At 43.2% G+C, this 16,866-nt stretch overlaps 2 protein-coding genes across 4 annotated transcripts in view; one reads left to right on the forward strand and one right to left on the reverse strand.

Moving 5' to 3' along the window:
- Positions 1-614: 614 nt before the first annotated feature.
- baiap2l2a (BAR/IMD domain containing adaptor protein 2 like 2a) lies at positions 615-12,625 on the reverse strand. The gene is made up of 19 exons (XM_019877340.1): positions 12,432-12,625; positions 12,010-12,085; positions 11,261-11,347; positions 11,094-11,155; positions 10,884-10,955; positions 10,663-10,743; positions 10,388-10,519; positions 9,494-9,592; positions 9,061-9,127; positions 8,649-8,853; positions 8,277-8,342; positions 7,331-7,505; positions 6,437-6,477; positions 6,129-6,204; positions 4,083-4,234; positions 3,711-3,776; positions 2,765-2,939; positions 1,802-1,842; positions 615-1,569 (listed from the first exon to the last, which is right to left on the reverse strand). Exons 1-19 carry the CDS (start codon positions 12,483-12,485, stop codon positions 1,491-1,493), a joined length of 1,806 nt encoding a protein of 601 aa, XP_019732899.1. The 5' UTR covers positions 12,486-12,625; the 3' UTR covers positions 615-1,490.
- Positions 12,626-15,337: 2,712 nt separating this feature from the next.
- Positions 15,338-16,866, forward strand: part of nptxra (neuronal pentraxin receptor a) — a 9,533-nt gene continuing 8,004 nt past the window's right edge. For 2 of the 3 annotated variants that reach the window (XM_019877376.1, XM_019877377.1), the window contains exon 1: positions 15,338-16,345. In XM_019877376.1, coding sequence (XP_019732935.1) covers positions 15,644-16,345 — 702 coding nt within the window. In that variant the 5' untranslated portion in view covers positions 15,338-15,643. The remainder of the gene's footprint in view (positions 16,346-16,866) is intronic. The other variant, XM_019877375.1, reaches the window with a different exon arrangement.

Consider the following 16,866-nt stretch of genomic DNA (forward strand, 5'->3'; position numbering starts at 1 on the left):
CTTCATCCCTCTTATTTATCTTTCTTATCATTTTAATTTTCTCAGCCGTTTGCGCCCACCCCCAAAAATGAACATTGGATTCAGCCATCCATCTAGTAATGAGATGTATTATTGTCATGCCATAAGAAGAAAGTGGTAAAGCTGTGAATGAAAAATAAATATGAATAAAATGAAGACAAATGTGACTTTTCTGTTTGCCTAATCATTGGATGTGATTTTACCCCGTTTTTTTTTTTTTTCATTTCTTCCTCAATGAGACCAAGTGGAAAGCAACATCATAAAGTATAAAGCGATGCACTTCAAAGAGCCGGAGAAGGGCACCACATAAAAACAAACCCATAATATCATCAAATGTACCAGAGGTGCGGGGCTAATTTAACAGAACCGTACTTTGAAGCCATTAACACAATTGGATTCACACTGAGGTTCAATTTGGGTTAAGCATCCCCAACGGAACAGCCAAATAGACAACGTGGGATCTTCTTTTGTAGGCCAATTTACTGCCTGAGCAAATAAACGGAGAGTCCAGTCGTATCAAGACGAGCGGCACGGAAACTATTTGATTGACACGGTGGCGTCACCAGAGGAAGACAACACAAAATGATACAAATGTTAAAATGGCCCTTCAATGAACACCGTTTATTGGGAAATGGTCACATTTCATTTTTGTCATGACAAATTAATCGTCGTTAATACCGTTGATTGTGCAATTATCACGCAATTATTGGAGATATTTAAGATGGTAAATGATGTCTCCGAGGCGTCATTAACTTTGAGCACGGCTTTGATTTTCCAATTTCTGCTCGGTTGAGAACATTAGGCTGGTGAAGAAACGCAAAGCGGTGCCATGGTGCAACGGTAATGAAACACTAAAGAGAACGCTGACAGCTACTTGGCAACAAGTGCAGAGACTATTTCCTGGAATTTGAGGGCTCGCCATTTTTAACACCATAAAGATAACACCCAACAATTTTTTTTTTTGAGATTTGTAATCCAGCCCAAAATTGGGAATTACATTGTACGTTTACTACACGTTAGTCTAAATTTATTGTCGGGATTGTGGTGCTGCCCCCTGTGGGAAATTACAGATGATGCAGTTTTGACGAATGGCTTTGGTTCACATTTACCCATTTGTACACAGCAATCAAAAGAAATGGAAGTGCAACAGTGGAAACAGAGTTCTCATAGGATTGAAGTATCCCAGAATAGGACCTCTGCATAATGATTCATTCAACAACATTTGTGCATTCAAATACTTCATGTTTTCTTTCTACTTTCTTCCCTCCAAAATTTTGTTGCTATAGATTGTGAATTTCTCCATTGTGAGAAAAAATAAAGGGTATCATATGTTATCTTAACAAAACATCAACACGTGAACAGAGTGTAGATCGAAGAATATATTTACATGAAGTATGAACAGGTGTCAAATAAAAGACATCGAGAGCGGACAATGGTCAACCGCAGTTCATTATTCTGTAAACTAAATGGCATTAGCGATAAAGACGAGGCGCTGATCTGTCATTGGTGGATGTGGGCTTCAACTTAATTGTTGCAAATGGGTTCGTGCCCCTTCAAGATAGAGAGAAGAAAGGAGAAGCGTTAAAGCAGCAGCACTGGGGCTCCTACTACATGTACAACTTTTTTTTTAACCCTTAAGATGAGCCAATGTAGTTATGTTGCTTAAAAATGAAATTGTTTTAAGACAAACACATTAAGAGCAGCGCCGTGGCGATTGGGTTCAAGATTTATGCATGGTGAATCTCTCTGATGAGGAACCTGTGCAGACTTTTTTTTTTCTTACCTCGGAAAGAGTTCCGGTCTTGATCCGTGTGACTGGGAGCGCTGTAGAAAAAAAAAAGAAAAGGGTGAGTGAGTGAAAAAAATTGCACTTTCACTGGGTGGAAGGAGCGGGAGAGGGGAGTTTGAGCCAACTGACTTCTTGACCGGTTCACTTCATTCTCTTGCACATTGCTTGTACAAAGGTTGTGTCTCAACTCAACTGTATTTATAGAGCACTTTAAAACAACCACCACTGTCTAGAAAGTGCTGTACATGAAGCAAAAAGAATCCATAAATAAAAGAAGAAAACAAGAAATGAATAATGAAGACAGTACACGGCAAAACAAAAAAATCAAGTCCATGCGGAGTCAAAAGCCAAAGAATAAAAATGAGTTCCATGACAACTTTTAAAGATGGGCAGCGAGGGGGTCATGTCGCACGCGCACAAACATGCGCATTCCCACACAACTGCATGTCTTGAAAGTACTAAAAATTTCATTCTGATCTAATGGTATACACACACACACACACACACACACACACGAGTTCCATGACAACTTTTAAAGATGGGCAGCGAGGGGGTCATGTCGCACGCGCACAAACATGCGCATTCCCACACAACTGCATGTCTTGAAAGTACTAAAAATTTCATTCTCATCTAATGGTATACACACACACACACACACACACACACACACACACACACACACACACACACACACACACACAGGTCCTCACTCATACACTGTCAGCAGCTGGAGCTTCCACCCTGCATCCACCAGAAAGAGGGATGCGGTGACATGGAGAAAAGCACTTTACCACAGTGCCCCTGCTGGACAGAGGAGCACATTGCAACAAAAGCCTTGACAAAGCAAAATTTGACCCGTTTGGCCATTTCTGCTGGCCTCAACACCAAATCACGAGAGAGGACCTACATTGACATCAACTTCAAATACATGCAATCATTTATTGTTCGATCCCGTACCTTTTTTTCTGGATTCGACTCCGTTGTCTTGTCCGATGCGCCGGTTTGAATTTGAGAGGATTTCTTTGAAGACTGCGATAGCAGAGGTGGAGGTGGCGGAGGTGGCGTGTTTCTTCCTGGCACGTCCGTGCGGCTACTCACACTGCTGTTGTTTCTTGCCCGGGGAGCGGAACTACTGAAAAGACATGCATGTTAAATATAAAGGGTAAGCTCATTTACAAGACATAAAACGGCGCTCTCAAAACTCCCTGATTTCAACAGCGCTGAAAATAGAAGTTGAAAAGTGGGCAAGAAGTTCCCATACCAACCCATGCTAACCGTCGATAATGAGTGTTTTTAGCCAAGCGTTCGTAGTGGTGTTCCTCAAGGCGTTGGGTCACCCAAATATCTTAAATGGCTCATGTTATTACTCCAGCCCTGATTATTGGTCCCAAAGAAAAAAAAAAAAGAGGTTGGCCTGGAGGAAAGCAGTAAAACTAGTCTGTATGGAAGGAACTCTTAAGTCAACAGGGGTGCGGCTACATATGTTCATAATTCATAACAAAAAGATCCATCAACATCGACTGTAGAAGTAATGGACAAAAAAAGAGTTCCAGGGCTCTCTCTCTCTGTAAGAACAATACTTTGAGCACTCACTGATGCCCTTGATTATCCTCAAAGTTTTATTATATCCGGTCACGTTTCAACTTGTAATGGATTGATACGGACAGATCAAAGTTGGTCCATCTGACACTCTCCAAGTGATTAAAAAAAGATTCCCATTTGACTGAGGCTAATGAGGCTGAATTTCCCCGCAGATGAGGAGGCTGCAAACTGAATTCTAAATGGAAACCTTGCAATCATCGATGAAATCTGTTGTTGTTGGTGTTTTAAAAAAAAAATTAAAACTAAAGAATACCACATTCAGTTTAGTTTTTTTTTTTTTTTCCAGCATATGTGTGTTTACCCGATGTCAGCTTGCAAACGAAGGTCGTCCACTTCTTCCACATAGGAGGCCGGGAACCACCCCTGACTGAAAATAGAAGAAAGAATATTGGTGTTGATGCTGTGGCTGACGGTGTTGATGAAATGAAAAAAAAAATAAATACTGGAAACACACAGTCTGTCCACAAAATAGATATGTAAAAAAAATAGTATTGGGTTCTGATTTATACAGTGTCCCCCACCACTGGAATGACAATGACAAACACGTCACTTCAACAGATTTGCGTAGGATTTGAAATTATTCCGGATCTCATTCGATTGCATAGCTGCACTTAATGCAGCAGCTGGCGAGCACACCCACACACATTGCACCCAGGAAAGGGACTTCACTCACCGTGAATTGTTGCCAGCTGCACGGCCGTACAACCAGCCGTTTTTCGGCTGCTGGACCAGCACGGTAATCATCTCTCCCCTGGCAAAGTGCAGCAGGGTTGGATTGGAGCCAACCGGCTGGTGGGCCACCCGGGCCCTCCTGGACCCACTTCTCTTTCAGAGTTTATCGCCCTTGTGAAAGAATAGGCACCTGTGAAGATTGAATTGACCCGAAAAGACCTCCTGACCATCGCCGCATCCTAACCCTATGGCCTCCATCCTTTTGACTGCACAATAAACCTCCAACACCCAAACACACACGGGCACGCGTCCACACATGCACACACACACACACACACACACACCCACACCCACACCCGCACACGCACACTCACACACTTCTGTGATGCCCCACAGCCACGTGCATTCAATCCATCTTCTCCTTTTTCCACCAACTATTCTTGTTTGCGCTTATGTAGAGAGAATAAAAACACGCCCGCAGGACTAGACCTTGCATTATAAAGCAAAGTAGATATGTGAAGAGATAACAAGCGAGACCTATTTTCCCCTCTGTGCTTCATCCCTCTTATTTATCTTTCTTATCATTTTAATTTTCTCAGCCGTTTGCGCCCACCCCCAAAAATGAACATTGGATTCAGCCATCCATCTAGTAATGAGATGTATTATTGTCATGCCATAAGAAGAAAGTGGTAAAGCTGTGAATGAAAAATAAATATGAATAAAATGAAGACAAATGTGACTTTTCTGTTTGCCTAATCATTGGATGTGATTTTACCCCGTTTTTTTTTTTTTTCATTTCTTCCTCAATGAGACCAAGTGGAAAGCAACATCATAAAGTATAAAGCGATGCACTTCAAAGAGCCGGAGAAGGGCACCACATAAAAACAAACCCATAATATCATCAAATGTACCAGAGGTGCGGGGCTAATTTAACAGAACCGTACTTTGAAGCCATTAACACAATTGGATTCACACTGAGGTTCAATTTGGGTTAAGCATCCCCAACGGAACAGCCAAATAGACAACGTGGGATCTTCTTTTGTAGGCCAATTTACTGCCTGAGCAAATAAACGGAGAGTCCAGTCGTATCAAGACGAGCGGCACGGAAACTATTTGATTGACACGGTGGCGTCACCAGAGGAAGACAACACAAAATGATACAAATGTTAAAATGGCCCTTCAATGAACACCGTTTATTGGGAAATGGTCACATTTCATTTTTGTCATGACAAATTAATCGTCGTTAATACCGTTGATTGTGCAATTATCACGCAATTATTGGAGATATTTAAGATGGTAAATGATGTCTCCGAGGCGTCATTAACTTTGAGCACGGCTTTGATTTTCCAATTTCTGCTCGGTTGAGAACATTAGGCTGGTGAAGAAACGCAAAGCGGTGCCATGGTGCAACGGTAATGAAACACTAAAGAGAACGCTGACAGCTACTTGGCAACAAGTGCAGAGACTATTTCCTGGAATTTGAGGGCTCGCCATTTTTAACACCATAAAGATAACACCCAACAATTTTTTTTTTTGAGATTTGTAATCCAGCCCAAAATTGGGAATTACATTGTACGTTTACTACACGTTAGTCTAAATTTATTGTCGGGATTGTGGTGCTGCCCCCTGTGGGAAATTACAGATGATGCAGTTTTGACGAATGGCTTTGGTTCACATTTACCCATTTGTACACAGCAATCAAAAGAAATGGAAGTGCAACAGTGGAAACAGAGTTCTCATAGGATTGAAGTATCCCAGAATAGGACCTCTGCATAATGATTCATTCAACAACATTTGTGCATTCAAATACTTCATGTTTTCTTTCTACTTTCTTCCCTCCAAAATTTTGTTGCTATAGATTGTGAATTTCTCCATTGTGAGAAAAAATAAAGGGTATCATATGTTATCTTAACAAAACATCAACACGTGAACAGAGTGTAGATCGAAGAATATATTTACATGAAGTATGAACAGGTGTCAAATAAAAGACATCGAGAGCGGACAATGGTCAACCGCAGTTCATTATTCTGTAAACTAAATGGCATTAGCGATAAAGACGAGGCGCTGATCTGTCATTGGTGGATGTGGGCTTCAACTTAATTGTTGCAAATGGGTTCGTGCCCCTTCAAGATAGAGAGAAGAAAGGAGAAGCGTTAAAGCAGCAGCACTGGGGCTCCTACTACATGTACAACTTTTTTTTTAACCCTTAAGATGAGCCAATGTAGTTATGTTGCTTAAAAATGAAATTGTTTTAAGACAAACACATTAAGAGCAGCGCCGTGGCGATTGGGTTCAAGATTTATGCATGGTGAATCTCTCTGATGAGGAACCTGTGCAGACTTTTTTTTTTCTTACCTCGGAAAGAGTTCCGGTCTTGATCCGTGTGACTGGGAGCGCTGTAGAAAAAAAAAAGAAAAGGGTGAGTGAGTGAAAAAAATTGCACTTTCACTGGGCGGAAGGAGCGGGAGAGGGGAGTTTGAGCCAACTGACTTCTTGACCGGTTCACTTCATTCTCTTGCACATTGCTTGTACAAAGGTTGTGTCTCAACTCAACTGTATTTATAGAGCACTTTAAAACAACCACCACTGTCTAGAAAGTGCTGTACATGAAGCAAAAAGAATCCATAAATAAAAGAAGAAAACAAGAAATGAATAATGAAGACAGTACACGGCAAAACAAAAAAATCAAGTCCATGCGGAGTCAAAAGCCAAAGAATAAAAATGAGTTCCATGACAACTTTTAAAGATGGGCAGCGAGGGGGTCATGTCGCACGCGCACAAACATGCGCATTCCCACACAACTGCATGTCTTGAAAGTACTAAAAATTTCATTCTGATCTAATGGTATACACACACACACACACACACACACACACACACACACACACACACACACACACACACACACACCCACACACACACACACTCAGCGCCACACACACACACGCACACACACACACACACACACACACACACACACACACACACACACGTGTCCTCACTCATACACTGTCAGCAGCTGGAGCTTCCACCCTGCATCCACCAGAAAGAGGGATGCGGTGACATGGAGAAAAGCACTTTACCACAGTGCCCCTGCTGGACAGAGGAGCACATTGCAACAAAAGCCTTGACAAAGCAAAATTTGACCCGTTTGGCCATTTCTGCTGGCCTCAACACCAAATCACGAGAGAGGACCTACATTGACATCAACTTCAAATACATGCAATCATTTATTGTTCGATCCCGTACCTTTTTTTCTGGATTCGACTCCGTTGTCTTGTCCGATGCGCCGGTTTGAATTTGAGAGGATTTCTTTGAAGACTGCGATAGCAGAGGTGGAGGTGGCGGAGGTGGCGTGTTTCTTCCTGGCACGTCCGTGCGGCTACTCACACTGCTGTTGTTTCTTGCCCGGGGAGCGGAACTACTGAAAAGACATGCATGTTAAATATAAAGGGTAAGCTCATTTACAAGACATAAAACGGCGCTCTCAAAACTCCCTGATTTCAACAGCGCTGAAAATAGAAGTTGAAAAGTGGGCAAGAAGTTCCCATACCAACCCATGCTAACCGTCGATAATGAGTGTTTTTAGCCAAGCGTTCGTAGTGGTGTTCCTCAAGGCGTTGGGTCACCCAAATATCTTAAATGGCTCATGTTATTACTCCAGCCCTGATTATTGGTCCCAAAGAAAAAAAAAAAAGAGGTTGGCCTGGAGGAAAGCAGTAAAACTAGTCTGTATGGAAGGAACTCTTAAGTCAACAGGGGTGCGGCTACATATGTTCATAATTCATAACAAAAAGATCCATCAACATCGACTGTAGAAGTAATGGACAAAAAAAGAGTTCCAGGGCTCTCTCTCTCTGTAAGAACAATACTTTGAGCACTCACTGATGCCCTTGATTATCCTCAAAGTTTTATTATATCCGGTCACGTTTCAACTTGTAATGGATTGATACGGACAGATCAAAGTTGGTCCATCTGACACTCTCCAAGTGATTAAAAAAAGATTCCCATTTGACTGAGGCTAATGAGGCTGAATTTCCCCGCAGATGAGGAGGCTGCAAACTGAATTCTAAATGGAAACCTTGCAATCATCGATGAAATCTGTTGTTGTTGGTGTTTTAAAAAAAAAATTAAAACTAAAGAATACCACATTCAGTTTAGTTTTTTTTTTTTTTTCCAGCATATGTGTGTTTACCCGATGTCAGCTTGCAAACGAAGGTCGTCCACTTCTTCCACATAGGAGGCCGGGAACCACCCCTGACTGAAAATAGAAGAAAGAATATTGGTGTTGATGCTGTGGCTGACGGTGTTGATGAAATGAAAAAAAAAATAAATACTGGAAACACACAGTCTGTCCACAAAATAGATATGTAAAAAAAATAGTATTGGGTTCTGATTTATACAGTGTCCCCCACCACTGGAATGACAATGACAAACACGTCACTTCAACAGATTTGCGTAGGATTTGAAATTATTCCGGATCTCATTCGATTGCATAGCTGCACTTAATGCAGCAGCTGGCGAGCACACCCACACACATTGCACCCAGGAAAGGGACTTCACTCACCGTGAATTGTTGCCAGCTGCACGGCCGTACAACCAGCCGTTTTTCGGCTGCTGGACCAGCACGGTAATCATCTCTCCCCTGGCAAAGTGCAGCAGGGTTGGATTGGAGCCAACCGGCTGATGGGCCACCCGGGCCCTCGTGGATCTTCCCGCACCGCCCGCCGATTCAGATGTAGAGCGATACATACTTCCCTGGGGGGACGGAGCTGGAAAGATCAAGAATCAAGCACGCCGCTGAGGATATTTGTTGAAGCACAATAGCTAAAATTGATGTCGATCCTGGCTCTGCTACTAATTTCCACCTGAACCATCGAACCATATTTACATTTACTAACTTGAATACACTTATATTGAAAGTAGATCTAGTTTTCTGGAAAGAACTCCAAATTCCTGCTCTCGGGACAAGTTCTCACCTCTTGATGGGACGTTGCCAAGAGGCTGCTCGTCTCTGTTCTTCCAGTTCTCCTGTCTTACCTGTGGCTGCATGAGCAACAAGAGAAACATTCAAAACAACACGCTGCCAGGCAAATGTTTACCATCGGTCGTCATTTAAATGTTTCAAGACAAGACAAAACGTTGTCGTTGCAATCTGAAGTTTTCGCCGTGACAGATATACAGTATTGAGAGATTTGTCATGCCACTAGAGGGCACTACGGCAGCAAAAATAAACCAATCTATCCCCTCTGTCAGTGCTTCAATGAGATACAGACCCAAACTGATGTGAGAGGGTTTTTTTACTCAGCTCCATCTTAGGAACACAATCATGTCCCAGACATGGCACGAATCCCCAACCTTGCTTGATAATCTCAGTGGATCAGACTCATAGCAGCTCCGCCACGAACTCACAGTGCTCTCCGGGCCCGGCGGCCGAATGGCATCCCGTCCTCTGGTAGCGTTGACCTCTTCTCTCCAGGAGTCAGCTTTCTGCTGGAGAGCACCTCCATTCTAGCACACAAAGCCAGCATGAGAAGAGCGCGGGCGAACACATTTGCATGAAGAGCGGAGATGTCCAAAGAGTTGACAAGTATCATTGCTGCGTAGAACATGACCTCACCAACCCCGTAAATGAGGGTAATTAGTTCTCGCTTATTGCTTTTGCCCTTTGAAGCATGAGCAGTTTCCCCACGGATGATTTGACTTGGAGATACAATTATTTCAGATGGCAACAAAGGCACTGTGGTAAAGGTGCAATGATCTTTCTGTTACTTGAGAGTTGTCATTATTTCAGGAATGTAAGTGTAAATGGCCATTTTATCTGAGACATATTCTACCTATTTGCCAATCTTTCAAACAACCCCATTATGATAACTGCACATTTAAACATGTAGTTAGTTCTGTATTCGCCACACTGGACCAGAGGAGGTGCCAATTCGACTTGTCAGTTTGACAGGCTGGGAAGAGATGAAAAGAAAAAGGAGGAAGTCGAAAACAGGCGACCTTTCCTGCAGCCTGCTCAAGATGCTGAATCGCCCGTCATCTTCTAATCTCCTGCTCTGCGCTTGACCCTCGTTATAAAGGAGGCAAATTTCCCCACAGAGACGAATAGTAGCTGACACCATCGTGAGACATTTATTGAGAATTCTCTTTTGAGCATGTCCTTGTTAGTCTTCCTGACACTCACTGAAATGAGTTACATGATCATCCTGAGGCAAAGCCATTCTGAACCGGCAGTCACTAACCCCAAAGCACAAGCCATAAAATAACGTCTTCATGAATGCTATTTTGAAGCAAGACGCGTACCTTATTCATAAGGCCGGAGATGGACCGGATCAGGCCGCAGTGTTTCTCAGCCAGGAAGCGATATCTTCTCTCTTCCTCTTTGAGAGCCTCGCTATGACTTTCCCGAAGGAAGCGCAGATGCTCAGCGGCCTCCTGACCAGACACATGGTTGACAAGAAAAACAGCAGACCTAAATAAACACTGGAATGGCCTCCAGCGGGCAGTTCTAAAACGTGTCCCCCACTATAAATGGGTCAGTACAGTCCCGGTATTTAATACAGTGCCGAATGACAAACCTTGTTCGCTCCACGCCTTGGCTGTCTCTCCATAACTGCTGCCTGACTAAAGACACTCATCTCATATTGTTCTCTGCTGCCCTGTCAGACACAGAGATGCATCCGTTGAGGCACTTGACGATCATCGCCATCTCAACAATGGAAAGACGGCGGGTGACTTTCTCGATGTGTTCTTGAAGCGTTTTCATTTCCGAAGATGCCTCGACACGAGTCTCACTCACGGATATGTAATCTTGGTCCAGTCTAACGTTATTGTCCATCTCGTGAAGAATGTCCTCCGTGAACCAGCGGAACTGGGATGACACACACACACACACACACACATACACACAGTACGCAGTGAATGTTGACGTGCAATAAAACCCTCACAATCATTTTACAATTGTCTCCAAAACTTTGTGAAAGAGAGATGAATGAATCATGTCACTTACTACTCCTTCGAGCTCCAAGGTGAGTTTCTTTTGGCTCTCGGCAATCTGAATCAGAACATCTCCTTCAAGAAAAGTGCAAAACATCATGTCAAAGTTGTGACATTCACATTTTATTAATAGTGCGGGAAAAAAAAAAAAAGCTCTTGGTTTGGCATGCTTCCCCTTACCTATGGAACGTGAGGACATGGTGTGGAAGGCCTGCTCGCCCATCTGTGAAAGTGCAGTGAAGTAAGCCTCGCTTTTTACAGCCAGAGCTGAAAAACACGTATCATGTGAAATTACCTTTCCCAGCATTGGCAGAAGTTTGAAAGCGTTCAGAAGGTGTTCATGTGAATAAATAGTTCGATATTTAGAAGAAAGTGGGAGAAATAAGGCATCGGCCTCACTTGTGCTTGCTGGAATATTTATCATGTATTTCTTTTTTTCCCCCCACTTGAGGAGTAGAGGTTATAGGTCACATTAATGGAGGACGACATATTTTTGATTTAACTGAGTCTCTCTCTCTTTTTTTTTTTTTTAAGATCACCAATTTGAAATGGGGCTTGCAGACTTTTTTATATCAACTGTAAAACGTTAAATATACAATCTTTTTTTTTCTTCCCTGTCAGGGGCAAGAAACGTCGTTGTTGATTCTTGTTAACGTAATAATAACAACTCCACACGCCCTGGATACAGGCCCGCAACAGCAAACACAACGGCGCTACAAAAGCCCCAACAAATATGGACTTTGGAATGAGGTTTCCTGAAACAGCCGGCTGATGTGACAGTTTGTTTAGTTTACAGCACTAATAAACGAAGGGGTGTGAACAGCACACACAAGAGGACACAGGAAGTGAGTGAGAAATTCAAACTTGACCCCACCCCCCCTGCCCCCCAAGACCCCTTTCACATGAGTTCTCTTTTGCCTCCGTCTTACCTTGGAAAGCTCGCACATAGCTGTGTCCCAGTGACACGAGTTTTTGCAGGCCAGGGTTGAATTCTTCCATCAAGCTCTGTCGAAGAAACCAAACCCAAAAAATATGACAAATAAGAAACATAAAGATCTTGATTGTTGAGTGACAAAGTTTTGTATGGAGTCACATCGAGAGTACAATTTCATGATATTTTCTTCTCAGGGGGTGAAGCTGAAAGTTCTTAAAACGAGTTCAAATTATTATTTTTTTGTCATTTTATGTTAACGGTTCTGTTGATGGCGACGCGGGCACCCGCAGCGGCTCCTCTCTCTCCTGTGGTTGAGAGGAAAGAAATTTCATCTGTGCCGTATGTTGCACATAGAGCACATTTGACAATCAAGTTAACTTGAAACAAAGAACTTTTCGACGACAAAAAGCTACTTACTGAGTAAATCCCCAAGGTTGATCGATGTAGCTGCTCACTGTTCACCGCAGACATGTTTAATATCCACCCTTTGTGCGACTGCCAATGAAATCCCGTGAGAGCATCCAAGTCTTAACTCATCCAGGCCACAAAGTTGAATGGAACGGACAGAGCAAGCGCAGGAGGCTGCTCGGGTTGTTGTTAATAGACTCGGCTGCGACTTGAGTACCGCACGGTAAATAATTAAACACGGCCCAGCCATAAAACGCAATGGCATATCCTGTAAAGTGTGACTTAGTGTTTGCTGTAACGTGTGCGGAATTAAACACCGGGATAGATGCGTGTGTGTCCATTTCCTATATGCAAGGTGTGCTCTGTGTGGTACCATTTGAAACGATTTTCAAAGCAAATAAACGCGCAAATAAACAGGCATTTGCATTGTGAACTGCCGGATGAACTCTACCGTTGCTTGTAAGTCACAAAGAGAATATTTCAGTTAAGGATATTTGTTATAATGGAAGGACTTGAAGGCTGCATACTGGCGAATATCCTATGTTAAATTTTGCAAAAAAAAAAAATTGCGAATATCCTATGTTAAATTTTGCAACAAAAAAAAAAAAAAAAAAACAAACAAACTGGAAAAACACCCTTCGAGGCAGACATGCGAAGCACTTCCCCCTCCAAGCTAGTGACAAGTTATTGTTTTTATTAATCTGACTTAAGCGGACCCAATTTGTCACAGAAGCTCATGTATTTTGGTGCCGAGTTGGTCTTCAAAACAAACACTAAACAGAGCAGATTTTTATATCAAAGTCTGAATTGGAAAGAGTGGCTCAGGGTGCGTTCAAGATTTCATTAAAAATGTTCCCCTTTCCCCGTATTATGACACAGCATATTCCTGCATCTCTAATGGCTCAATATAATCTATCGTCATTAGAGCAACACTGTGCTGATGAGTAATGACACGTTCAACTCAAAAGAGGAAACGAGGAAGGAAAATGTGGAAGCTTTGATTACTGAATTCATTATTTATGGTTTCATAAATTATAGGCGGAGGTTGTCAGACTGAGATGGCGCTGTTGGCTCGTACACTAGGTGGCATTAAAACCCAACTGGGTAACATGAGAAGAATTTTAAGCAGCATTCTAATAAAAAGGCTGCCTAATATCCTTTCACTTGTCAGTACTTTTAATTGACGAGCTCAAAAAGAATGATCATTAACAAATCATACAGCTTTATGGCACAGGGAGCGAAATCATAAAAGCAGAATAGAGTTTCACATAAAAAAAATCGAGGGCAAATTTATGCAGGACATGTTTGCATGAGAGAAACCCTATGAGCACTTCCACGAAGATAAACAAAACAAATTGAACACAAAAAAATGTGACAATCCAAGCTACAAATGGAAATGATGAGCTGGATGAATGGAGATGTACAGAAAATTAGCAACTAAAGACCCTCTTACTGCCTTTTTCCATCACTTCTGGAATCATGCACAGTGTATTGTGTTTACGAACTTTGCGCAAACATTTCACGTGCTTCTCCCAGGTTAGTCTTTACAATCCAAAACTTAGTGGAATTCAAATGTTTAAAATAACAATTACATTTGGAATGTGATTAAAAGCAATGATTTAAAGATTCCAACTTTAGTGCTGTCTGCATTAAGGCCAGAGATGTTCGATCGTCACTCATGTCATTTCAATATCCCACAGAAATATGCATAAAAAAATAGCTGGTGGAAATGTCAGGCTCCAGTAATCCATCTCTAATGGAGTACTTAGTCATCCCTGTTACTGTTCTAGTGTTCGAGCAAGCTATTTTCTGCTGCAGACATCTCCCCCATACCGCATCTGTGCACGCACCTTGGAAATAAATGTCTTTGCTTCTTCCCTCTCTTCCCTCTATTCTATGAATGTTTATTCTGTTCATCCTGTCTCTTTATTATAGCACGAAAATGTATTTTGACTATGATCGTGTGCTTGTGAGTGTGTGTATACATGTTCAAGTGAAGATTGACATGTATTAGTACTTGGCTGTGTGTGCGTGTGTCAGATTTAATGACTTCACTAATAGCACCGGGTCTGAATCGTGCAACACGCACAAAGACACTCACCACGCATCACCGGGGTCATCATTCTACCATGTCCATTGCTCTCGAGCTGCTCCACTGGGAACCTTGAGCTTGATTTATAGCCATGCACATTTGCCCACACAGTATATAGAGTATATGCCTGTAATGTGAAGCTGAGCTACAAATGATGAGACACAGTGAGTGTGGGATACTACAGATATAACTAGGAAGGCCGCATGCAGGAAACCCATTCATTGCAGTGAAGCAAAAGAAAAATCCCTTAGCCTGCCCCTGCCGTGTTCAATTCCTGACTGTTTCATCGATGGAGACACTGAATGAAGGACTGGGGGTGGGGGGCGCTCATCAGAGGGCACTGTGTTCAGCTTTGAAAATGCATTTTATGTTGGACACAGTGCAGCGTCAATGCTAATTCTTCATGAAAATTGCACAGGGGAAAAGAACCAGATTTCTAGAGCGCTTTCACAACAGCTGCAGCTGTAACATGTGTTCTATGAATTCTGCCTAGCAACAAGTGGCTGAGCCGAGGCAGGAGGACATTGTGTCTTTGTTGATTTCAAATATCTCTCTTCTAATACTAATTTTTTCTTCAAATTGTATGAATTTTTTTAATGTGTTATGTTGCCTGTGCGATTTGGAATAATTAAAAAAAAACATCTATCAGACAAGAGCGTTATTCTAATTGTGTTCATAAAAAAACACCACCAAATTTTGCGAGTGCACATCAGTTAAAGAATACTGCGGGAATGTCGCGCAGAGTTAAGTGCATCGAAAACGCTTCCCTCACTTTGCCTTAGTTGTTCTCACCAAGCTGGATGATGTCTGAACGGTGAGGACATGCGCGTTGCGCACATGCACGGAGGAGGTGGAACAGTAACACACTATACTCGGATGCTTTCTGTGGACTCCATGATAACTCCATTGAGGCGCTCTCAAGTCCTCGTTATCTGCGCCGGTCCAGAAAAGTCTCCCTAATTCTTTTTCGCTCCTTTGTTCTCGATATCAAAACACATCAAGTCGATGATTTCTGCTGCGTTCAAGTACTCGTTCTTTTCTGGGGTGATGTTATGATTAGATTTTTTTTTGATTGTCGATCGTCTTCGCCGCCACCCTGAAGTTCATCGTGATCATTTTGGCCGCCGGCATGGTGGCCTTCATCGGCGCCGTTATCTGCATCATCGCGGCCGTCCACACCGGAACCACCAAGGCGGCTCGACGGCAGCCGGCAGCCGACAACCGCTCGCTGTACGCGACTGGCGCGACGCAGCCCCCAGCTACCAGAGGCTCGGCGGCCAGGGCTGGAACCTTGGGTGCTCTCCACGGTTCTGAAGTGCCCGGATCCGAGGCACCGACCTTTCACATCGGGCTCGACGGTCCGGACGGGGTCACTGGACTGACCGGACACGACCCAGCCGTCAGTCGCCTCATATGCACGCCGATCCCCGCCGGGGAGTGCAACCCGAAAAACTTTCAGCAACAAGCGGACGACCCGTCGCTATACGCGGGAGAAGACTGGGGCTACCTCCGCACCACCGCGGACGAGCTCCGGCAGACCGTCTTGCAGCAAAAGGAGCAAATACAAACGGACCAGCGGACCATTAGGGAGCTGACAAGCAAACTATCCGAGTGCGAGAAGGGGCTCAAGGGTCGGGGTGGCGTCCCCGACAGACGGGGAGGTGCTGTGGGTATATGGGGAGGCAAAAGCCCGGCAGAGGGGGCGCAAGCCGAGCGGGTCATGGTGCGGGACAGCCCCGCGTCTGCGCATGACCACGTGCTCACGCTACGGGCAGTGGATGAGCTGGAGCAGGCCATCAGTCAGCTCAAAGACCGCATAGAGAGACTGGAGGTATGTGCGGAGAAACAAATCACTCCCTATCCACACAGCTACACTCCACTGCAGAGGCGTAATGAATCCCACTTTTGATCCGGGAGCGCTTGCATGGCATGATTTTAAAGACAGGGGAGGGATTTCTCTTTCAAAACTGTTGAGAAAGACAATTGCTTGAGAATTTATATTTGCTAACGTCTAAATGCTCATCAGGGATCATTCCAAAGACTGGATTTTTCTCCTGGTGCATGCAGAGTGAGTTAGAGACAAGTGAGCCTTTGGTGAATACTGGCAACATTCATTTATTTTGTTTTTGTTTTTTTTGGAGGGATTTCTCTTTCAAAACTGTTGAGAAAGACAATTGCTTGAGAATTTATATTTGCTAACGTCTAAATGCTCATCAGGGATCATTCCAAAGACTGGATTTTTCTCCTGGTGCATGCAGAGTGAGTTAGAGACAAGTGAGCCTTTGGTGAATACTGGCAACATTCATTTATTTTGTTTTTGTTTTTTTTGTAAAGCCAAAGAATCAAGTAATT

This window comes from Hippocampus comes, unplaced genomic scaffold (genome assembly GCF_001891065.2).
Source record: "Hippocampus comes isolate QL1 unplaced genomic scaffold, H_comes_QL1_v1.1 scaffold193, whole genome shotgun sequence".
Classification (NCBI taxonomy): Eukaryota; Metazoa; Chordata; class Actinopteri; order Syngnathiformes; family Syngnathidae; genus Hippocampus; species Hippocampus comes.

Excerpts from the sequence above, each read along its gene's own strand:
- baiap2l2a (XM_019877340.1), bottom strand. The coding sequence starts at position 12,485 with ATGTCTGCGGTGAACAGTGAGCAGCTACATCGATCAACCTTGGGGATT. Across the intron at positions 11,156-11,260 it reads CATGTCCTCACGTTCCATAG|GAGATGTTCTGATTCAGATT; the intron begins GTAAGGGGAAGC and ends CTTTTCTTGAAG. Across the intron at positions 1,843-2,764 it reads AGTCGAATCCAGAAAAAAAG|CGCTCCCAGTCACACGGATC; the intron begins GTACGGGATCGA and ends TTTTTTCTACAG.